Source organism: Enhydra lutris, unplaced genomic scaffold (genome assembly GCF_002288905.1).
Source record: "Enhydra lutris kenyoni isolate GAN:26980312 unplaced genomic scaffold, ASM228890v2 scaffoldscaffold22, whole genome shotgun sequence".
Classification (NCBI taxonomy): domain Eukaryota; kingdom Metazoa; phylum Chordata; class Mammalia; order Carnivora; family Mustelidae; genus Enhydra; species Enhydra lutris.
The window spans coordinates 2016001-2039061 of record NW_019154106.1 but is presented as its reverse complement, the minus strand read 5'-3'; the positions used below and the strand labels follow the sequence as shown (position 1 = coordinate 2039061).

The window sequence follows — 23061 nt, the reverse complement described above, 5'->3', positions numbered from 1 at the left end:
ACCCCGCGGTGGGCGAGCCTGTGGGCACCATTTCCCGAGCAGCGTGTGCTCACTTCCTGCCTCTGTGTCCCACCTTAGTAACTCGCGCCAGGGTTCAAGGGCTTTCATTACCCTTTGTTGTGGGGACGCGTCATCCAGCCCTGCTGGCAGCTCGGGGGATGGTCCGTGCTTCCTAGCAACAGGGTCCTGCGGGGTAAGGTCCGCTCCTTGCTTTTGCCAGACTAGGAGTTGCCGCGCGCAGTGGACCGTGCCACGACCTAACCCTGAGCCGTCTGCGCTGGGAGGCCCTGGGACCGCTTAGACCTGCTTCTCCTCAGTGCAGCGGCCTGGGACGTGCCGCTGGGTTGCTGACGCGGGCCTGCACGTTCTGCGCTCCCCGCCCCGGCCCCCGGTGTCCTGCTGGCCTCGCCAAACGCCTGCCATCCGGCCCCCGCGGAGCCACGATCCCACCAGGACTCGGGCTGGGCGACCCACGGGACCGGCCTGGCCTTGTCCTCCCTGGAGGGAGCTGTAGCCCCGGTCTGGGGGACACGAGGGGTCAGGGCTGGAGAATGGCTCCCGCCAAGCTGCTGCTGTTGCCGGCCCCTCAGGTCCCTCTGGGCTGGCTACTTGCCCCGCATGGGGTCCTGAAGGTCACACTCAGATCTCTGAGGGCCTAGAAAGGCCCCCTGTCTAAAGAGATCCTATATGAACCAAAGATTCCTTTATAAAGCACATGTCTAGGCCCTTGGCTGGGCGGCGGTGGGGGGGTGTGTGTGTCCACTGGCGTGTGGGCCTGTCCTGCACTTCCAAGGCCCTTCTGGCCCATTCTGATGGGGAGAGGTGGGCATGGGTGGAGGGGGAGGCCAAGGGTCTGGTGCGGGCAGCGTGTCTGGATGAGGAAACTCACCTGAGACAGAGATGAAGAGGGAGGGCTTCCCAATGGACTGGTCCAGCCTGGGAGGGAGGGAGGGAGGCAGATGGAGACCCGCTCGTGCTCGGCCCGGGCTCCACACACACCCACCCAGCCCACTGGTGAGTGGACAGGTGAGGTGCCCGGCAGGGCGACCAGCCACTCACCCCTTTTGGGGACACCCACCACTGCCCTGAGCCCGCCACGGTCCTCCTAGGCCCAGAGGCCTGTGCTACTTCTGGGGGCTGCTCAGAGGCGAGGGGCAGTGGCAGAGTCCCTCAGCTTCCTCCCGGGGCAAGTGCCCCGAGTCCTGTCATTCCCTTGAAGAAGCCCAGGCCGGGCGCCTCAGCCACGCTCAGAGAGACCGGCGGGGAACGGGCCCTTCCAGGGTGCAGCCCCATTGCCGAGCTAAGCGGGTTAGCCATGGTCGGGGGCAGCCTGAGCCTCTGGCTGAGGTCAGAACGGACATAGTGTCCCAGCCATACCCTAGCACACGGGGGGTAGGTTCCCAGGCTAGCCCGCTGGAGAGGTACAGCCAGTCTGAGCCTGTGCAGGCCCCGGGGAACGTGGATTTTCCGTGGGGACAAACTCTTCCGGCCGGATGCTGGAAGCTGGCGTCTCCCACTAGTTAGTGTTCCTGATTCCAGGCCCAGGATGGGGAGGCCTCAGGGGTGCAGCCCAGGGGGCAAGACTCTATGCTGGGCACTGGGTGTGTCCTGGGCAGGCCTGGCCCTCCTGGCGCCCAGGTGGTGTGGTGGGGCTGGGGGTAGCTGGAGGGTGGCTCTGTGGGGGCGGCAGGCTGGCTGGGGAGCCCCCAGCCCAGCTGCCCCCCCATGCCCATGCCCCTGTCCATCACACACCCCCGCCCCATCCCCATCTTCCCCCGCCGTGTCCGCATCCATCACGCCACCCCCCGACCCCGTGTCCCGCCCCGTCCATGCACGCCCCCGCCCCGCCCCCGTGCCCACCTTCTCTGCAGCTCTTTGATGCGCACCATGAGGTTGAGGTGGCCCTGGGAGTACTGCTCGATGACGTCCCGCACGTCATAGGGTTTCCGGGCTTGCTGTAGACCACAAAGACTGTCACCCCCTGTGCTGCGCCCTGTGCCGCGCCCTGTCAGCCCAGTGCCACGGGCGACAGTGCTGCTGCCTGCCTGCATGGGGCCTCTCGGGGACCTGAGGAGGTCACTGCTGCTGAGCAATAAGCAATGGGGCTGTCCCGGCCCAGGGCACACACAAGGGCCCCCTCGGCCCTGGGGCTGGGTCGCTGGAGCTGGGGGACCCTGGGCTGGAGGCTTGGCCTCTCTGGGCCTTAGCTTCCTGCCCACTCGCCACAGGGCCCCGTTGCCTCCCCTCTCCAGGTTACCAGGCCCCGTTCTTGGGAGGAACCCGTCACGCTGTGGGGCCAGGAGGGGCCGGGCTCTGCGCAGCCATGGTCTTCCGGGCCCCACGCTGAGCCCTGACCCACGCACCATTCTCAGGGCGGGGGAGAGGCCAGCAGAGGAGGCCTCGGGTGACAGCCGCGGCCTGTTGTGCTCGCTCTCTGTGACGGGGCAGCCTGTGGGGCTCCGAGGGGGTGCTCCTATGGTGGGCCTGGGGCCATGCAGGGCTGGGCAGTGACCCCAAGGCCCCTGGGCTTGGTGCCACCTCAGAGCCCATAAATGCACATGGGGCTCAGGTGAAACCGCCAGAAACCACCACCGAGCACGAGGCTTCTCACGACGTCATAGAACCTCAAGCCATGTTTACGACCCCGTTCCCGGGAGCCTGCGGGCCGAGGGTCTCCCCCAGGTCGCAGCAGGCCAGTGGAGCAGGCTTTTCCTGGCCCAGAGGCCCTGCGCCCATGCAAGTCAGCCAGAGCTGCATGGGAACGCGACCCCTCTATCCAAGGGGCCACGGGTCACCTGGGCGGGTGGGACCCCGAGGGGCTCAGCAGCGCTGGAGTCTGCGTTAGCAACGAGCCTGGGGTCATTGCCTCTTGCCGGGGAGGCAAGCCAGGCAGCGTGGTGGAGGAGGCTGGGGCAGAGACCATGAGGAACGAGGTTCATAGACCCACTGACTGTCCGGGCTGGGCGTCTGCCCTGGGGTCCCCTGGGGACATGTCCTCCCTGCCCAGCAGAGCCTACCCCTCCTTGCGGTGGCCCCATCCCCCAAGACTGGGGCTCCCCTAGTCTGATGGCACAACTGGCCCTGTTTTCCCAGAAACACGGGGTACCCCGGGGTCACCTTCTTCAGATCCTGGACTGTTTCCGATGAGCCTAGGGGCTCTGCCCGCCATGTGGGCAACTCGGAGTCCTGGCAGCTCCCCTGCTAGGGTTCTGGACTCTGGGAGTTCCACGGCAGACGCCTTCTTCCTCCCAGGGGCTAGGCCCCGAAGTCCAGGTGGTCCCTGTCTCCCCACATGACCTATCAGGTGGGGCCCTTGGCCCTCACAGGCAACACACAATCCCTCTGTGGACCCCAAATGAAGACCCTGAGATTGGTGGGGGAGGGTGGGATTGGACCCAATTGTCCCCAAAGCACAGCTGTACCCCGCACGGGAAGACTCATCTCCCTCGGGGTCCGTGCTGGGCTCCAGAACCACCTTGTGGGCGATATCCAAGGCCTGTTGCGAGATCACAGGGCAGACATGAGAGAGGACTCGGGGCGGGCCTCTGGCTCCCCGCACGGTCAGCTGAATGACCGTCGTAACAGCAACATTTAGGTACGGGCTGGTAATAACGCACCCAGACCTAGGTCTTCCTTCTGGAAGAGTCTGAGCTCCTTCTCCATGTGCACGTGGGAGGTGGCCCCGGGTCATGACGGTCAGCCTCCTGCGAGCCCCAGGGCTCCGGGGGGCATGCCTAGGCCAGTGAGGTCTGGGCTGGGACATGGGCTGCGTTCAGAGCTCTGGAGGGAGTGGGCCTGGCCTGGGGAGGAGGGAGCACACCCCTGGGATGGGCTCCCAGAGAGGCTGGAGAGCATAGACCGTGGTGTGCAGGTGGACGTGGGCACCTGAGTGCGTCGGTACCTTGTGTGTACATGCGTGTGCCTCTGGGAAGGCGTGAGTGTGAGAGAGACAGGGAGAGTAGGAGCACGTGCCCGCACGGGTCTGCAGGACGGGGTGCTGCCGGACAGGGCTCTGGGGCCGGGGTGGGGGGGCGTGAGCCCCGCCTCCCTACGCTCAGAGCCCAGACCACAGAAGGGTCCGTGCCTCCCGGCGGGGCCCCAGGCGCCCTGAGACTTATCGTGGAGCTGCTAGGCCCCCAGGGTCTGGTCCGCACTCTTGGAGGCATCTGTCAGGGCGGCCTGGGGCCCCGCCGGAGAAACCATCTCAACTTTCCCTCCAGAGCTCATTTCCTCTGACGGCAGCAGCAGGAGCCTGAGATGAGCCGAGATAATGCAGCGCTGTCCAGACTGACCGACGGTGGACACGGGAGTTCAAGGCAAACTCGAAGGGCTAAGAGCCTCTGGCTCCTCTGGCCAGACACAGGGGCGGCCCCCTGGGCACTTATCGGCCGCAGTGAGGCAGGAGGGGGGCCACCCGCCACGCCTGGGGCTGGGGGGCGGGGTCGGGGTGCAGGCAGACAGACCAGCAGGCTGTTGTGGGGGAAGGGAAGGCCTCCCTGACAGCTGGGCCCGCAGACCTCCTCACGGCCAGGCACTCCCTCCAGGCCGCTCCCCTGGGGGTCCCTCCTCCCTGTGGAGCTCCGCCACTGGCAACACGGTCCAGCTGGTGAGGCTGAGGCCGCCCCGGTCCCCCGCCTTGCTCGAGAGCCTCGGTGCCCCACTGGGACACACAGGGAGGCTCTCAGGAGCATCTCCATTCAAAGGGCCCCACCGACTTTGTTTGGGGGCCCCAAGGGTCCCGGGCACAGGCGTGGGGCAGAAAGCAGAGAAGGTAGAGGGGCCCAGCCTTCTTCTGGGGGCCACTCGCAGGGCCCTGACCTGTGTCCTGCAGCAGGGAAGGGGGCCCCAGCCTAGAAGGAAGTACGGGGCCCCTGCTGATACCCACAGGCAGTTTCTTGCCTGCCTTTCGGGGATGGGGTGCTCCCCAAGTCAGCTCTCACTGCGCGGGCACCTGTCTACCAAGGACAAACTCTGTCCCGAGCTGGAAGCTGTCCACATGGCACTTGAACTGGGCAGTCAGAGCCTCAAGTTTCTGCCTGCTGTTCTGGGGGCCCCTAAACCCAGCAAGCCCACTGCCCACCCTGCACAGCCTCCCCACTGCCCCGTCTTGTAGGGCCCTGCTTGGGAGACTCAGCAGCCTGGCTTCTCAGGTGGGGGCCATCCCCATTCTAGAAGATTCTTCACTGACCCCCCCACTCTACCCGTTTGATGTCTGGGGTCTTCGTTGTCACCACCAGGCTGCTGGCCAGTGAGGGGGCTATATCCCGGCCCTTCCCAGGACCTCCCCCGTGCTGCCCAGAGCAGTCCCCTGCAGAGGGTCCGTGCCCCTTCCCCACCCAGAGGTGCTGGTGCTGCTGGGAGGTGGGCCCCTCCTCCTCCAGCGCCCTTCAGCTCCCTGCCTCCCACGCTTCCCCTCTGTGCGAGGGAAGGCAGGGCCACAGGCTTCAGATACTCTCCACCTCTGGGGCCATCACGTCTTCCCCAGGATCTTGCCAGGCAGACCTCTGGCTGCCAGCCAAGAATGGCATTTACGATGCCTCGTGTGTTTGGGCAACGAGAAGTCCCAGACCCTAGTGGGACCCTTTGTGTGACTTGTCCCAGTTTGGCGGTGAGCAGCCTCCCCGCCAGGGAGTATCAGGCAGAGAGGCAGCAGCGCCGCCGAGGGTCGGTGTGTGTGGTGTCCGGCCAGCTGCAGAGCCCTGGGGCTACATGTGACACGCGTTGGGGGTGGGGGAGCAGAGTGGGGGTGGGGGAGCACAGTGGCCAGGCCTTCTGGAAGGAGAATGGGCACACCTGAGGGTCCCCGTTTCTGCAGTCCACATGCTCTCAGAGTGAAGGCTGAGCCAGGGACCTCCTCAGACCAAGGACTGTCCCCACAGCTGAAGGAAGGAGCTGAGCCTGCTACCAGCTGGCTTTCTCTGGGGCCCTTTGGCTCCAGGGGCTCCGAGGGGTGGCTGCCACAAACCTGGCCTTGGAGGGAAGGGGATGGGCAAGGGCGCCCCTCTGGCTCCGGCCCCAACAGAGGAGCCCTTCCTTCTCCTGGAAAGGGGGCCCCCCTGGGGTGCCAGGCTACCCTTCTGTTCTGACTCCCACTGGGGGTGGGGGAAGAACAGGGCCAAGAGCACTGACTCCCGGGGACAGGGCTCTGGGGACGAGGAGACCCTACTTCCCGCCCAGGTGATGTGGGACAGACTCAGCACCTCTGTCACTCCTGCGTCATCTGCTGGTCAATTCGGGGAGAGAAGGGTGAGTCCCCGAGGCTCTGTGTGCATCCAGCTCTAGGCTGGACCTCGGCGCAGGGTCCTTTCAGGGGCGTGCTGTCTTACAGAAGAAAACGAAGTTGTTTCGGGGTATGTGGTGAGGGAAGGGTCAGGTCTAGGGTGTGGCAGGGTACGGAGGCCTTATAGCCTTTGCCGTGAGTGGGAGAGGAGTTTCTGGGCTGGCCCAGGGTGGGAGGGCTCAGTGTAGGACTCACCTGGAATTTCTTCTTGGCTACAAAGTACTGCATGCGCCGAATGACCTTGATGGTGGCCCGGTGGTGTTCCCGCAGCCTGCGGGGGAGGAGGGAGAAGAGGTGTGAGTGGCCCAGATGGCCCTCATCCTGTGCCCAGCACCTCAGACACTTGGCGCCTTCCCAAGTGTCTCCCCTCTCAAATGCCTTCTAGAAACCTAGATCCTTCTAGAAATAAAGATCCTTCTAGAAACATCAAAACAGGAAACATGACTGATAATGTGTGTAGAAAAAGTCTAGAAGGAAACACACGCACATGGAAGGGGTGGGGCTTTGGCTGCTGAGACTGCACATGACCAGGCCTCTGCCAGGAAGAGTGTGCTGTCCTGTGGCTTGCACATGCCGCAGGAAAACCAAAATGATCTCTAGGGCCATAGTATCATGGAGCCTTTATGTATTTTTACACTGAGAAGACGGAAAAGCAAGGGAAAAAAGAGAACACAGAAACAGATCTTGAGGTGTGGCGGATTCAGTGGCCCAGAAGCTTGGAGATCCTCTGTCAGGAGAGAGAGTTGGTTTTCCCACTACTTGAATTTGGGCTGACCTTGACACTTGCTCTGGAAAAAGAATGCTGGGAAGTCACACCGTGTATAAATGATGTGCTCTTGGAATGTGGCCGCATGATCCAGCCTGAGCTGAGTGGCTAGAGGTGGCTCGGAGGAGAACAGAGGTGGCCCAGTCGAGAGCCAGTATCAGGCAACAGACACGTGAGTGAAGCCACCTCTGACCATCCCACCCCAGAGGACCGCACAAACACACACAAAGCCAGCAGAGCGACCTCCCCACGGAGCCGACTGCAAATTACGGACCCACAGAATCGTGACCAAGAAAACGAGCAGTGGTCTTGACCCACGACATTTAGGTGTGGTTTCCTAGGCAGTGATGGATTACAGGTAGAGAAATTAGGACCCAGCCAGGGGTCCTGTCGTATCAGAGTCTTCAAGCCCATGGTGCTGGTTTGGAGACTGGGCATTGGGCAGAGGCTGGGGGAAGAAATGGGCAGAGGCTGGGGGAAGAAATGGTGGATCCTAAGATGTTGGGCATAGAGCATGACGCCGTCATTAACTGGATGAGACTTTGAGGTGAGCGAATTTTGTGCTGACAGGAATGGAAAAGTTATGGCCCGAGGGCAGCCTGCTGTGGATCAAAGAGGAAGGCAGGTCCTTTGCAGTTCCCCTGAGCAAGAGGTGGGGTCTGTTCCCACCACGGCGGAAGTGGACCACGTGTATGAGCCACGGTCTCAAGAGCCCTCAGAGCTCCCACTGTCGTCTCTCAAAATGACGCTGTCACGCAGACGTGTCTGAGCGGGGCTGCTGGAGGAACAATGTGGAGGAGAGGAGACCACTCAGATGAGCCGCCCCAAAGGCGGGCCCGCAGCCTCGCGAGCAAACAGATGGCTGTGGTTTGCTTCCGAGCTTTGAGATAAAGACTTAAAAAACCCTGATTAATTTGTTCAAGAAGATAGATGGAGTGTTTCACCCGAGAAATAAAAACTTAAAAACAATAAACCGGAAATTCTAGAACAGAAAGGACAATAACGGAAATTAAGAACGTGGCAGACAAATTTGATAGCAGAGGAGATCTGCAAGGGAATTTCCAGGTAGGGGCAGGGAGACAAGATAGAATTAAACATACAGAAAATCTGCGGGAGACAGGATTCCAAGACACGTGAAATCCCAGAAGGGAAGGAGGCAAGAGGGAGACTCAGAGGCTGAGAACGTCCCAAAAATGATGGAAGACATCAGACCGCAGACGCCAACAGGCCTTTAGCTCCCTGGGCTTCTCAGAGTAATGCGGTCGAGACCAAAGGCACAGGGAATGTCACAGAAGTAGTGAAGGAGGGGTTGGGGACAATGACGCATTATCCTGATGACTGGCTTTTCAACAGAAAAGGTAAAAGCCGGGTGACGTCTTTTTTTTTTTTTTTAAGATTTTATTTACTTTTTTTGAGATAGAGAATGAGAGAGAGAAAGCATGAGCAGGGGGGAGGACAAAGGAAGAGGGAGAAGCAGGCTGTCTGCTGATGGAGAACCCAACCTGGGGCTCGATCCCAGGACCCTGAGATCATGACCTGAGCCGAAGGCAGAGGCTTCACCAACTGAGCCGCCCGACACCACGCCAGGTGCCGTCTGTAAACTCCTCAAGGAAAATCATGACCAACCTAGCATCCTAGACCCATTGAATAGACCCTAGAAATGAAGAAGGAAAGTAAGTAAATCCTGTACGATTCTCCTCAGATGAGGTCCCTAGAAGAGTCGGATTCAGAGGGACAGACAGCAGGATGGTGGCAGCCGGGGCCGGCGAGGTGGAGGGGGAGTTAGGGTTTCATGGGGCCAGACTTTCAGTTAACCAAGATGAAACGGTTCTGGAGACAGAGGCTGGGGACGGCCACACAGCACGTGAGTGTGGTTAGGGCCCCTGAGCCGGGCACAAACGCGGTTAAGATGCTGTATTTTATGTTATGTCCGTTTTGCCACGGTAAGAAGGAGAAAGGAAGCTGAAAGCAAAAGGAAGATAATTCACGGCCGGGAGAGCCGCCCTGGAAGGCATGCTCAGGGGACAGGCTGGGAAAAGTGGTCCCCGGGGAAGCGTGGGGTACGGGGAGGGGTTAAGAACGCATAAAAGGACAGATTTATGAGAACCTTTCAATTTGTATCGACTGAAACGGTAGTGCTTCATGAGGTTTAAACGTTACTAGAGACAAAGAGGGACGTTTCATAATTTTCAGCAACGGTCGGCTCCGGGGAACGATGTCGATCTGATCCTGCACGCACCTGAAACCCGCACGCGTCCCTGTGTCTGTGCGCGCGAAACGGAAGCGCACGACGAAAGACCGCACGGGAGGCAGAGGGCACGGAGGGCGCCGCGCGGCTGCGATCGCCACGGGCCACCGGGGCCACGGCAGATGGGCCGATTCAGACCGACCCAGGCCGACCCTGACGAGTCAGCCGTGGGTGGGATGACGAGAGTACGTCAATGCAACAGGGCAACAGAACAAAAATGAAATAGAATCAATATTCGATTGATCCAGAAGAAGCAGGGAAGGAGATAAGAAAGAAGGACGCGCGTAAGGCCGTGGAGTGTGTGCGCCCCAAGGGGACGAGCACTCCAGTGCGCAGACAGACGCGGCCAGACCAGTTCAAAAGGCACCTTGGTGTTGCTCATAATTCTGTCCAGAAATCTTCATACAGACGTGAAGATGTAGAGAGGTTGACAGCAAAAAGACAGAAAAAGATAGAGCCCAGGGGAGCGCGGGGAGGTAAAGCAGAGCATACGAAGTGAACTGTGGGTAGAACCAGGGACGAAGGTGGGTGTTTCATCCTCTAAAAAGCTGTCACTCTGGGACAAAGATACTAATTCTAAGTCTGTATGTGCCAGAAAACATAACCTCAAATACACAAAGGAAAGCAGCAGAAGAAAATGTAAAAGAGAACGTGAACGACCAGGGACGGAGATTTGGGTTCCCCTCCACCAGCCACTGACAGAAAACGCAGGCGAACCATCAGCAGAGACGAGTCTGGGCGACATGAGCAGCGACTGGACCTAATCGACACTGACAGGACGCCACGCCCGGTGGCCGAAGCGCATGTGAGCTGCCCAAGTGACACGGAGCATTGACGCGAACGGACTGTGTGCAGGGCTTGAGGACCGAGGTCCCACGGACTTCAAAGAAATTCAATCACATATGTACGTTCTCTGACTGCGGGGAGATTTAACTAAAATCAGTAAGAAAAAGATAACCAGAAAGCCCTTAAGCATTTTAGAAATGAATCTAAATGGCCCGAGGTCCAAGCAGAAATCTGCTAAGAACCAGAAAGTATTTTAAATTAGTAAAAAGGTCCCATGTCCTGGGTCAATCAGTGGCCGACGCGCCATGAAGGGGAGCAAGCGTTTGGAGAAAACCTGTGACCTTGACTGTATACGTCAGAGGAGAGGGAGGCCAAACTCTCTTTCAAGAAGTTATTTTAAAAAAATTAAACTCCAAGAAAGTAGGTAGAAAGAGATAAAACACAGTTTAACCCAATGAAATAAAAAGTGAAGATTACATTAAAAACATCACCAAAGCCAAATCGCGATTCTCTGAAAAAACTAATGAAATTGACAAAGTTCTGGCAAGAGTGACTGCGTACGTCACCCTCGGTGACGGGAAGTCACCAGTGTCGGGCATCAGAAATAGAACATCTTGGGGCGCCTGGGTGGCTCGGTCGGTTAAGCCTCTGCCTTCGGCTCAGGTCATGATCCCAGGGTCCTGGGATCGAGCCCCGCGCCGGGCTCTCTGCTCAGCGGGGAGCCTGCTTCCTCCTCTCTCTGCCTCCTGTGATCTCTCTGTCAAATAAATAAACAACATCTAAAAAAAAAAAATAGAACATCTTTACAGATCTCAGGAGTTACAAACTCTATTCAGAGGACATTACGTACAAGAGTAATTTTGACAGTTTGGTTAAAATATATCAATGCCTTAAACATAATATATAAAAACAGACACTAGAAGAAATAAAACCCAAATTTTCCAATATTAATCACATAAATTAAATTAGGAATTTTAATGATTTTTGCATAAAGCAAACTAACAAAACCTTAAGTCTAGGTGATTTTTCTAACCATTTAAGGGAGAACTAACACCATTTTATAGAAATATTATGGAGAATTTTTATGAAGCAGCAGAGCCTTTATATCAAAACCGGACGGTATATTTCAAGACAGAAAAAGCACTGGCTGATCTCTCTTGCCAACATAGAGGCCAGTATCCTGCCCATACAGCAAACTAAACCCAGTGTTGTCTCCAAAGACACGTGACCGATGACGTTTAATTCAGTTACCCAAGGCTGCGTCAGCATCTGAGAATAAACATCCATAATTGGCCACAGAATAAAATAAGAATAAATTATACTTGTGGGGCGCCTGGGTGGCTCAGTGGGTTAAAGCCTCTGCCTTTGGCTCAGGTCATGATCCCGGGGTTCTGGGATCGAGCCCCACATCAGGCTCTCTGCTTAGCCGGGAGCCTGCTTCCTCCTCTCTCTCTGCCTGCCTGTCTGCCTACTTGTGATCTCTCTCTGTCAAATAAATAAATAAAATCTTAAAAAGAAGAATAAATTATACCTTTTCTATAATCACAGAAGAAAGTCCACACAATAACTCTAAGGAAAAACATATAATCAATTCAAAAGATGCATAGAAACATTTGATAAGACTCAAGAGCTTTTCCTAATTAGAAACACAACTCTAAGGAGAGCAGGAACAGAAGGGAACTCTATTACGTAGAAAACACACACAAACACAAAACAAGACAAGCCCGGTGGAGCGGACGTCACACTCAATGGTGAAATATTAGGGGTCTTCCTTCTGAGAGAGGGAGCAAGGCAGAGTTGTCTGTGGTTACCCTTTTTTAAAAAAAATATTTATTTATTTGAGAGAGAGAGAGAGCACAAGACATGGGAGGGTTAGTGGGAAGCAGACTCCTCACTGAGCAGGGAGCCCGATGTGGGACTTGATCCCAGGACTCCGGGATCATGACCTGAGCTGAAGGCAGCTGCTTCACCCACTGAGCCCTGCAGGCCGCCCTTCCTATGGGACGCTGTCTTGAAACTCTCAGCCCATGTGACAAGGGACGGGAAAGGAAACAAAGACAGTCTCACGGGACAGGGTAAAAATAAAACCACTCTTACTTGCAAATGATGTCATCACTGATATTAAAATCTTCAGAACCTTCAGATAAACACTTTGATTGATCCATGAATTTAGCAAGAACATCAGTTTCAGTAATTACTGGTATTTCTACAAGCTGGTAACCATTAGGAAATAAAACAAAAAGATACCAATAACAGCAGCGTCCGAAATCATAAAATGCCTGCAAATAAACCTCCTGGAGACGAGCAAAGTCTCTACACAGAAAAGCTCCAAACCCTCGTGAAAGAAAGGAAAGAAGCCCGAAGTCAACTCAGCATATGATGTTTATGAGTTGGAAGGCTTAATATGGGCAAGGAGCTAACTTTGAGGTAGGGATTCACCGTGGCTCAGATCAGTCTTTGAATGCTTTTCTTGTTTAGTATTTCTTGGGGGGCATATTTCAAGCGGATTCTGTGGAGAAGTGAAGGGTTGAGCGCAGACAAGGTGATTCTGAAGAACAAAGTCGGAGGAGGTACACCGCAGAGCGCAAGGCTCACCGTGAAGCGTCGGGGACGGACACTGGGTATCGCTGCAGGCGGTCTTGGGTCGCCCTCTTAATAGTGGGCCACTAGATTAGACTGATGCACGCATCCGTGGAAAAGAACGGAACATCCGAAGGTGAAAATGCATTGTGTGTGGTCACCTGGTTTCAGTCCACTGGGGAAAGAATGTTCTTTTCAACAAACAGCCCTGGGACAAATCGGACATCCGTATGGAAAACCATGAGCTCTGGGTCCCTGCGGCAACCAGTTACAGAATGATTCCAGCGAGGGCAGAGGCAACCAAGCCTGGAGAGCAGAACAGCGGAAGATCTCCGCGACCTCGGGAAAGGCCGCGATTTAACGAAACACAAGAAGCCCTAACTGTAAGAGGGAAATAGTTGACAGGCGGGGTTTCCTTAAAGTCAAGAGCGTCCTTCCATCAAAAGACATCATCGAGAGAATGAACAGACACTCTACAGGCTAGGAAAGGACGTTTTTGGGGAAAGGACTTGTATCCAGAATATATCTAGAATTCCTACAAACCAATAAGGAAAAGACCACATGATTAAAAAAAAAAATAGACCAAAGATTTGAACAGGCCCCTCACGGACCAGGGATGGCCACATGCCCATGAACCGGCGCTCTGCACCATTGCCCCTTGGGAAATGCTGGTCCACACCACAATGCAGTTCTCGTGCCCGCCCGCTGTCACGGCCGGAATGAGAAGGACTGACCATGTCAAGTCCTTCTTCGGGTGGGAGCGTGGGCGGGGTCAGCCACGCCGAGAGCTGCCCGGCGGTAACCATGGACCGGTCCGTGTCCTCGCCCGGCACCTGTCCTTCCAGATACACACCCCAGAGAAGTCAGTGCACACGGCCACCAAAAGGAGGCCTCGGAACATTTACGGCAACTTTACTCGCGGGAAGTAAAACCCAGAGCTGCAGCGCACGGAGACGCCCACAGAGCGGCATTCCTGCAGCACACTGACGTGCCGCCCTACAGGGGAACGCACTGCTGACACCCACACCGGACACCCCCACCCCGGCCACTGGGGACAGCCAGGAAACCCCTGGAGGTGGGCACCTGGTCGCCGGGCAGGGACCCCTTGTGCCACCGTGGGGCTCCGGCGGGGTAAGGGGCCCTCTAAAGTCCAGGCGGTTCTCCCAGCCTCAGCAGAGAAGGCGTGGCACCCATGGGCAGGAGGGGACACCCAGCCGAGGGCGATGGGACTCTGAAGCTCTCTCGGCTGTACCCTGTCGGGCTTGCCAGCAGCCAGGCCCACAGGTGGCTCCGGCTGCAAAAAGGATGGGTCTCAGGGCCACAGGAGGCTTCATTGCACCAGGAGGCTGGGGTACTGCAGGGATAAGGCTGAGGCATCTTCCAGGAGGCACTGGGGAAGGACATGCGTCTTCTTAGGGTCGTTCGGGCGTGGGGCCTCATGAAGACAGAGGCTCAGACACACACAGAGCTTCTGTCCCTCCTTCTTCCTCCTCCCCAAGCATCTTCCAGCCCCGACAGGGTGCAGGGCCCATGCTCAGCCCCAAACCAAACGATCAGGCTGGAAGGCCTCTGGGGCTGAGCTCCCAGCCGGCGGGTGGAGGGAAGGCCAGCAGACTGGGGGTGTTGGGCCTGGGGACCGTGGGACCGGGTGAGGGGGCCATGTCTGCTCCTCCATGGTGCTGACAACACAGTAGGGAGAGGATGGGGGTGTGACAGCTCTGGGGAACCTTGGGGACCTGAGGGGACCCTAGCCTTGCCTATGCCCAGGTGTGGGCAGCCTGGGTGGGCGGAGCCTGAGGGAGGACCCGCCAGCAGCAGGCTCCGCCCCGATGCTGGGTGACCCCTCTGATCTGCAGGTGACGTTGGCTCAGGGGCGGGGCCAGCCGGAGTTCGGCCCCAACACAGGGGCCCATCCGTCACCCCAGCCCTCCTGGCTTTCTGCCCAAGGTGCCGTGGATGCGCCCTAGGACAGAGTGGGTGAGCCCGGGGGCAGCCGGACAGGGGTCCGCAGACGCACAGGCTGGCCTGGTGTCAGCTTGGACGCCAGCACCCACGTGGCAGGCGCTAAGAGTACACGTCCGGGCGGGAGGGCGCACAGCTGACACCAGCACTCACACACGCACTTGGGTGTGCGCTCGCGCAAGAGCCCGGGCTCGGAGGCTGAGCTGCTGCGAGCTCCAGGAGGCCCGGATGCAGGTTCCCCTGCTGGGCTGGGGGCGGCTGGCCTCTCGAAGCCCCTCACCCAGGCCGGAGACGGGAGGGGATGTCACCCAGCCGCAAGTCCCTGCCTCTCTTCAATCACCTGCAGTGGCGCGGGAGCAGGTGGAGGGCTGGGGCTCCACGGCCCCTCAGGGTGGAGGCCCCCACTGGCTGGGCCTGTGCTCAGGCCCCCACAGATCTGGCTATGCTCAAGCCAAAGACAGGCCAGGGACCACTCCAGAGTTCTGCCAGGGACGGGCCTGTCCGGCTCCGTTCGGGGAGGGTTTCCTCTTCTCTCCAGGCTGGGCTTGGCCCGGGAAGGTGGTGGCCTCATGCCCCTTTCTGGTGGCTCTGACACAACACAGGTGTGTCAGGTGGACAGGTGGCAGGATGGAGGCCTGGGGACCCCTGCAGGAGACCCTCGGGTCCTGGGCCCCGTGATGTGCTGAGGCTGCAGGTTGGGTGCCCCCTGCCCAGGCTGGGCCGCCCTCCAGGGATGTCCAACGTCACTGGGCACGTCCCCCAGCAGTGCGGGAGACCCTGAGCCCCCACAGCGCCATCTGCACCCCCCAGTGATCAGCCTTCCTCGCTCACACCAACAAAATGAGTGTGAAGTGGGCCTTCATGCCCCAGCTGGCCCCGCGCACGCACTCTGCCGGGAACGTGGAGCACGTCTCGGGCCACGTCTCTGTTGGGCTCATGTGGGCTCTTACAGATGAGTTAGATGTAAGTCGTCTGTAATGTCTACGTACCTACCCACCAGTTCTTTTTTTTTTTTTTTAAGGTTTTATGTATTTATTTGAGAGAGGAGGGGGGCACAAGCAGGGGAGGGGCAGGCAGAAGGAGGAGCAGATTCCCGCTAAGCAGGGAGCCCGAGGCACGGCTCAATCCCCAGACCCCGAGGTCGTGACCGGAGCTGAAGGCAGACGCTTCACCGACTGAGACCCCCCAGGGGCCCCCCTACCCGATCTCTGTCAGTTTGCGTGCGGGGAAGACCGGCTCCCGGGGCGAGCGGAAAAAGCTGAGCAATGTCCTAGGCCTAGAACCTGTGACTAGGCTACCTTACAAGGCGACCGGACCATAGATGCGACTGAGATTAAGCACTGTGAGATGGAGAGATTATTCTGGGTTCTCTGCCCGTGCTCGTGAGGTGCTGGAACCCTTAGAAGAGGAGAAGTTCCTCTGCTGTGGCTAGAGGGAGCTGTGGCCCAACGGGGGCAGCCGCCCGGCTGTGCAGGAGGAGGACGGGGCGCTGGCTGACGGGGGTAGGTGCCCCCGGAGCTGGAGGAGGCCAGGCGACGGCTCTCCTGCCAGGCGGAACCAGCCGCACGACCCCTTTCAGACCCGTCAGACTGTGTCCGACTGCGGATCTGTGCACCCAGAGACCATGAACGTGGCGGCCGGAAGCCACGAGGTTTGGGGTAATGGATTGCCACGACACCAGAAACGCAGGCGAATCCCGGTTTCACATCACATCTCCGTTTTGCGGGCGCCTTTTGAGGGAAAGGAGCTCTTACTCTCTCGCAACAACTTTCTCAGTTTTCCTCTGTCCTCGCCAACGCACTGGGGTCCCGACCAAGAAAGAGCTCTGAGGCTGAGGTCCGGAAGATACTAAGGAGCCTGCGTGTTCTGAGAGTTGGGAGGATTGTACCCGAGCTGTTGTCCGCGGAGTGAGGGGGCTCCTTCACCTCTTCCCTCGTGGATAACCCCAAGGTTGCCGTCGGCACAGCCCAGAGCCTCCCACCGGGGCTCCCTGCTTGGTCCCCGGGGCTGAGTGTCGACGCTCATACCCACATGCCAGCCTCACACCGAGTCCTGACGCCTGGAGGGAAAGGCTTCCCCTGCTTCCTCGAGAAGGTCTATTCCTCTTGTCTCTCTGCGTAAGTCCCACGGGAAAACCTGTTGGGGTTTTTACCGGAATTACAGTAAGTCTATCGATCAAGTAGGAAGAAATACATCAACATCTTTATAACGTGGAGTGTCGTGAGTGTGGTAGCTCTTTCCTTTCATGAAAGTCTTACTGGAAAATCTAAATGCAGCAGAACTTGGTTCTTTAAAAAAAAAAAAACCAACAACACAGGAAAAACTCTAAGATTGACTGAGACAAGGGGCAAATAAAAATAGTACCAAATTAAGTTAGAATTGACTACACATAGGGATAAAACCGATAATAATAAAGAATATTCTCAACAACTATATGCCAACAACTTTGGAAAACCTCGAGAGGATTGGGCACATTCCCAAAAAAAATTCTAACTCCCTAGAACTGACTAAAGATGGGATAAAATGTCTCAACCAAGCTTGTAACTACTAAAGGTACCAAAGGGGTAGTTAAAGACCTTCCTTTAAGAAGACACCTGGCCCAGGTGGCCTTATCCCCGATTCTGCCACACTTGCACAGCACAGATCCTCCCAGCCACAGGCAAACATCTCAAGCTGAACAAAAAAGGAAATCAAGATATATCAAAACTCAAGGGATGCAGCAAAAGCAGTTCTTACAGGGAAATCTGTAGCGTTCCACGATTCCGCTAACACAAACGGAAGGTCTCAAACCAGTGATCTCAGTTGCTACCCAAAAACTAGAAAGAGACAAACCCAAAGCAAGCAGACAGGAGGGAATTAACAGCAGTGACTGGAAATGACTGAAACAGAGAGCGGAGGGCCCCCCTGTCTGAGACGGGCTGCTGTCCCTGGCACAGCCTGAGGCCAAGCCCTGTGCTGACTGTCTCTGAAGGTCTACACCCAGGACCCCTCGCTGGGACTGTGGGAACATCTCTGTTAACCAGACTTTGAGTCTCCCAGAGGCCTGAGGGGTCTGGGGGAGGGACCTCTCAGTTCAAACTCAAAGACCACCTGCCTCCCTGGTCAGTCACGTCTGGTGCTGTCCCTGGCGTCACCACACTGAAGGCAAGAGCACCCGCTTCCTGTGGGTCCCAGGCCCGGGCGTGTCCCTGGAACCTCTCAGAGGCTGGTAGTGCCAAATCACCAAGGAAGCTTTCCGCACAAGCCTGTGGACGGGGACTCGGAGGGAGGGCTTCCAAAAAGCTGTAGGGCCTGGTGGAGGAGGAGGTTCTAGTCTCTCTACTTCTCATAGACCTTCCCAAAGAGGTTGCCTTCTTTAGGAAATACAACCTATGCGCCCAGCATCGCTTGTCCCGTCTTTCTCCTTTCTCTGTGGTCTGCCTCTCATTCCTAGGCCCGGCGCCGACGGACCAGGAGCCTCCTGCCGTCCCACGCGATGGCTGGTGGGCGCTACCCTCACGGATTTTAACCTCAGGACGACTGGGAGGCAGTGGTCAGCCACGTCCTCATCTTACAGAGGATGGAACCAAGATGGGGGACAAGTCTCTCGGTCAGCAGTACTGCCAAGTCTCATGCCCAAATGTGTGGCACCCCCGGGCCTTACCCGCCACAGCGGGGCCTCCTCCTGGCCTGGCCTCCCTTACATCTGGGACTCCCAGGGGAACCCCCAGCACCACTCAGGCTGCAGGGGGGACGTGGCTTGAGGGACAAGGGTCTGTCCCCAGGGGCGCCGGGTCACACTCCCGCCGGGCTCAGATTCCTGTCTTTGAGGGTGGGTGTCCAGGCCTCCCCCAGCCTGTGCTGGGCTCTGTGTCCACATGCCGTCCACCTGGGCCCTGCAGTACCTGCCCCCCTCCGCCCCGTGACCCGCCCTCCAGGGGCAGCTCCTGCCTGCGGCTCTGGGTACAGGTGGGAAAGTCCGCGGCCCAGTCAGGTGACTTCACAAACAGCGTCCCTGGGCCCCAGTTGTGCAATCCCGGTAATTGGAACCAGCAGCCTCCCCGGGCATGGCCCTGCCTAGGTCAGAGAAGCCACTGTGCTCTGAGGTCAGGTGAAACAGGGGGTACTCGTGACACTGTCTTCTGCTGCCCCTGAGCTGACCCGTGGTGGCTCCGGAGGCAGCCCACCGTGACCACCTCCGGGCAGAGCCACTGCAGGGGGAGAGGGCCCAGCCAGGCGAGGTGGGGACTCGCTGCCGCGCTCTCTCTGCAGACTCTCCTCCCACCACGAACCCCCCACCCCGCCCTTAAAGCCTTTCCATGCTGGGGGCTGCCGACGTGCCCATGGCAGGCGCCCCTCGCCCTCCTCCCTGGCCAGAGCCCCGCCCGAGCTCCCATCACGCACACCCAGCGCTGGGGCTGAGGCTGCATGGTCCATGCTGCTGCCCTGCCCAGCGTGGCCCGAGTCTGGAGGCAGAGCGTGGGGTGGGAGCAGGGGACGCGCCCCGGTTTCAGAGGACTCGGAGCCCCCATGGCCCCCACGTCTGGGGCGGGAAGGCCTGAACGTGCGACCCCCTTCTCTGTGGGCCGAGGGGGCCTGGCACGGGGCTTGGGCCTCGAGATGTGGGTGCAGACCAGGAGCGGGGATAGGGGCAGCTCGGCCCTGCCCACCCCCAGGCCCTCAGGAAGCCGTGGAAACCGAGCTGCTGAGCAGGCCTTGGGCTCAGTGTAGCCGCGGTACAAAGCCCAGTGTCCCGAGCAGAATGGCTCCCTGCGGCTGGACGCCCTGGTTCGGGGGTGCAAGTCCTTTGGTTTTACCTCCTCTTGTACCTGAGGGTTCACTGCCTTGGCAGGGGGCACACTGGGCCCACAGACTTCTCTGCCCACCCTGAGTCCTACCATGACACATGTGAACGCCAAGACCATCCCACGAAGTGAGAGGACACAGCCTGGGTGAACGTCTCTGAACACATGAGGTCTTGGATACAGAAAGCTGATCAGTGTTTTCTTCCCAGGGGAGGGGGAGCGACTGCTCAGGGGCACAGGGCTGCTTTTGGGGGTGATGAGAATGTTCTAAAACTAGGTGGTGGTGTTGGGCGTTCCATCTTGTGAATACGGGGGTGTGGAGAGTGTCCCAGGCCGCTCCTGAGAGCAAGAGCTGGGGGAGGTGCACAGAGGGGCTGGGTGCTTCTCTGGTGGACAGGGAAGGAAGGGGAACACATCCAGCCCTCCCAGCTTTGCCCAGGGCATGGCCCTCTTTGGGGTTCTTTGTTGGGGGGCTCAAGGCCCCGGGCAGGCAGCCTCAGCAACACAGCTCCCTCCCCGGGCGGAGGCCTCCGAAATCCCCAGTCTGGCTGCGCCTCTCCCTTCCAGCCCATGGACCATGGTGTGGCTGCCATGGGGGGCTTCCTGGGCCAAGAGACAAATCGCAGATCTGTGATACCCCCTGCCCCACCCCAAATCCTGCCATGGCCCCCTATTGCCTGCCCGGTGACGTCCAGACTCTGAGGGTGGCCCGTGGTCCCCTCATGACGTGCCTGGACAGATACACGGGAGGCAGGCTCTCTGGGCGGGGCGCGGGGTGACATGCGGTCCCGTCCCCTCTGATCACTGCATCACGAGTCACCACATGTATAGGGCTCTGAGGTCGTTGTAAGATTGTTTTCATACCGATGATCCAGAAATCGGAGCACTCCCATGCGGGCCCCCAGTTGGCAGCGAAATTCCTCGAGGACCTCGGGACAGGTGACCGAGACAGATCTGGCAAGGGAAACTCGCCTCAACACGTCCCAGAACCAAGGGAAAGGAACGAATTCTGTTTCCCCAAGAACGGGGCTTCCTACTGGGCCCCCCGAGACCACCCAACACAGTTCACACTCACAAGCCACTCACCACAACTTCCCACCTTAACTCGGCCCTGTGGAGCTCCGGTCTACCCCGCTTCCACCCAGCTCGCGGAGCTCGGGAAACACAGGTCCCTCCAACTCGGCACGGTTCAGGGCAGCCCACGGCGAGTCCACACGCCTCCCCCCAGGGCCCAAGCACCCGCTGAGACTGGGCCTCTGGTAGAAGCGGGGACAAGGAAGGAGGAGCAGGCCCTGCCTTGTGTGGCCTCTCAGGACATGGGGTGCAGAACAAGGAGCCCCAGAGAGGTGCCACGTGGCAGTGCTTGGGCACACAGCACAGAAACCCCAAGTGAGGGCCACCCCCTGCCACCCACCTTGCCCTGGAAGCTCAAAGATGGGTGGGGGAGAAGCTGGCAGGGGGCAGGGGGCTTCCTGGGGAGCGGAAACCAGCTGGGCAGGAGAGTGACCCCTGCCGGGGATGCCCCGACCCCAAATGGCCCTGTCCCCATCCTGGCCGAAGCCACCTTTCCCTGATGAGCCACAGGGATGGGAACCCCAAGACGGCGAGCAGCAGCTGGCCTGGAGAAGGAACATCACATAGGGAGAGAAGAGGGGAGAGATGGCGGTCGGCAGGGAGGACCCCACGCGCGAGACCCGGGGAGGGAAGGAGTCGCGGACAGAGAGCCAGTGTGGCTGATGGTCCGAGTGAGGGCAACAGGGGGCGCACAGGGGTGGCCGACAACGTGGACAGCACTGTCTGTGGCCCCATCAAACGTCGCCTCCCCCAGATGCCTGCTCCTGCTCACAGGCAGGGCCCATGACATGTGCAAGGGGCCGAGTGGGGCGTGACCCTGGACGGGCATGTCTAGAAAGTGTGTGTGTCACGCCCTACCTGCTGCCCCCCAAGTCCCTTCACCAGGGGAGGGTTTCCTGGGGGTGGGACCCCGCGGCTTTGGCCCCCATTGGACATCTAGTCCAATCTTCCCTTCCCACCCGCTCGCGGAGACCCCTGCCCCGTGACCCTGGGCCTCTCCCAAGTGCTGGGGTCTGTTTCCTCCCAAGAGCCTGGGGGTCCCCTTGGAAGCAAAGGATGGGAGATGGGAGCTCGGACGGGGACTTGTGAGAACCCCACACCCGTTCCCAGGCTGGGCCTTGGCTGGTTCCGGAAAGTCCCATGGCTTCAACGGCCTCCGTGGCCAGAGACCCCACAGACACAGCGTGGACCAGGCTGTGTCATAACCAGGACGTGGCCTTCCAGGGACACGAAGCCCCGGAGCCAGCATGGCCATGCAGCTCCGAGCTCTCAAGAAGGCACGGTGGCCAGGCTTTGGGCTCTCTGGGGTGGGGAGCAGGGTCCTCGCGCCCCCAGGGGGACGTTGGCCTGAAAGCCCGATGCTGCCCGTGCAGGTCCCGGGAAGGAGCCAGCAAAGAAACGCATCTTTGTGCCGCCTCTGTCCCCGGGAGGGGCTGGGCGTGCAGACAGAGGGAAGGGTTGGGTGTGAGCGGGCGGCTGGGAGGACCCCATTTAAATCCCGGGAAGATTATGAGGGACGTTTGTTGCAGACTGTCAGCCCTCATTAAGTTAATGGAACCGGCGAGCTGGCCCGCTTCCAGCACGCTGGAGAAAGAAAACAAGAAAAGTGTTTTCAGCGAAAGAGCCAGGGGGTCCCGATTCGCCCGCAGCCCCGGGAGATTATGAGCCATGGGTAATGGCCTCGCTGGAATGACTTACTGGGGACTTGTTGATTAAAACAAGGGGAGAAAACCCCTCATGTCTAAGAAGAATTACATGGGCTTCTCACTGATTTTCTTCTAGAAAAGTGATTTGTGTGCACTTCCTTCCAGATGCCCCGGCCCCGGCCAGCGCCACCGCAGACGCCAGCGCTCCCTGGGCAGGACGCAGAGACCTCGCTCACTGTGGGCTTCTCTCGAGCCCTCCTCCAAGCTCCCATCTCCTGCCCATGTAGATGCGGGCAGCAGGGGCTCGCGGGCTAGGTGAGCCCTGGGGGTCCGGAACCAGGAGGTTCTGCCAGGCCCTCTGGGGCCCCTCAGGTGGGGTAGAGCAGGCCCCGCCTTGCAGAAGGGAGGCCCCCACCCTCCTCCTTGCAAGTCGCCCCAGAGCTGGTGTGGGACTCTCATGATCCGTGGGTGCCCTTCCTAGCCCCTCAGCACCATGATGGAGGGCTTGGTGAGGGGAGAGGTCTGCTGTGGGGCACTGGTGGTGAGACTCCTGTGTCTGAGGATAGAGCCCCTTCTGGGACACTGCCTATCTCCCCCACCCCCAGATTCTCTAACCTGCCGGGCCACCCACGTGCCCCATGCTGCATCCCAAGCTCCCATGACCACAGTCCTGGGCCCAAGGCCATGCCCTTCTCCAGAAAGCTGGATTCTGGACCCACCAAACCTTGGGTGGGGTCCCCAGCATCCCAGCGAGACATTGGCCTTCCCCACTGTCCTGCCTTCTCCCTTCTCCTCCTTCCCCACCCCACCTCCCCCTGCATGAGCCCCAGGCACCTACTGGAAGGCAGGCCCTGGGCTTTCAAATGCACAGTGCCCCGAATCCCTTACTCCCACTGCCCAGAAGGAAGCCAGCGGGGCTGGGGTGGGCAGAGCCA

At 58.9% G+C, this 23061-nt stretch overlaps 1 protein-coding gene across 1 annotated transcript in view; it reads right to left on the bottom strand.

Annotated features, from left to right (window-relative positions):
- The window catches only part of LOC111149772 (potassium voltage-gated channel subfamily Q member 1), a 307874-nt gene that overhangs the window by 67597 nt on the left and 217216 nt on the right, over positions 1-23061 (bottom strand). The window contains exons 12-14 of the mRNA XM_022507038.1: positions 6476-6551; positions 1861-1955; positions 890-936 (exon numbers count right to left, since the gene is read on the bottom strand). Coding sequence (XP_022362746.1) covers positions 890-936; positions 1861-1955; positions 6476-6551 — 218 coding nt within the window. The remainder of the gene's footprint in view (positions 1-889; positions 937-1860; positions 1956-6475; positions 6552-23061) is intronic.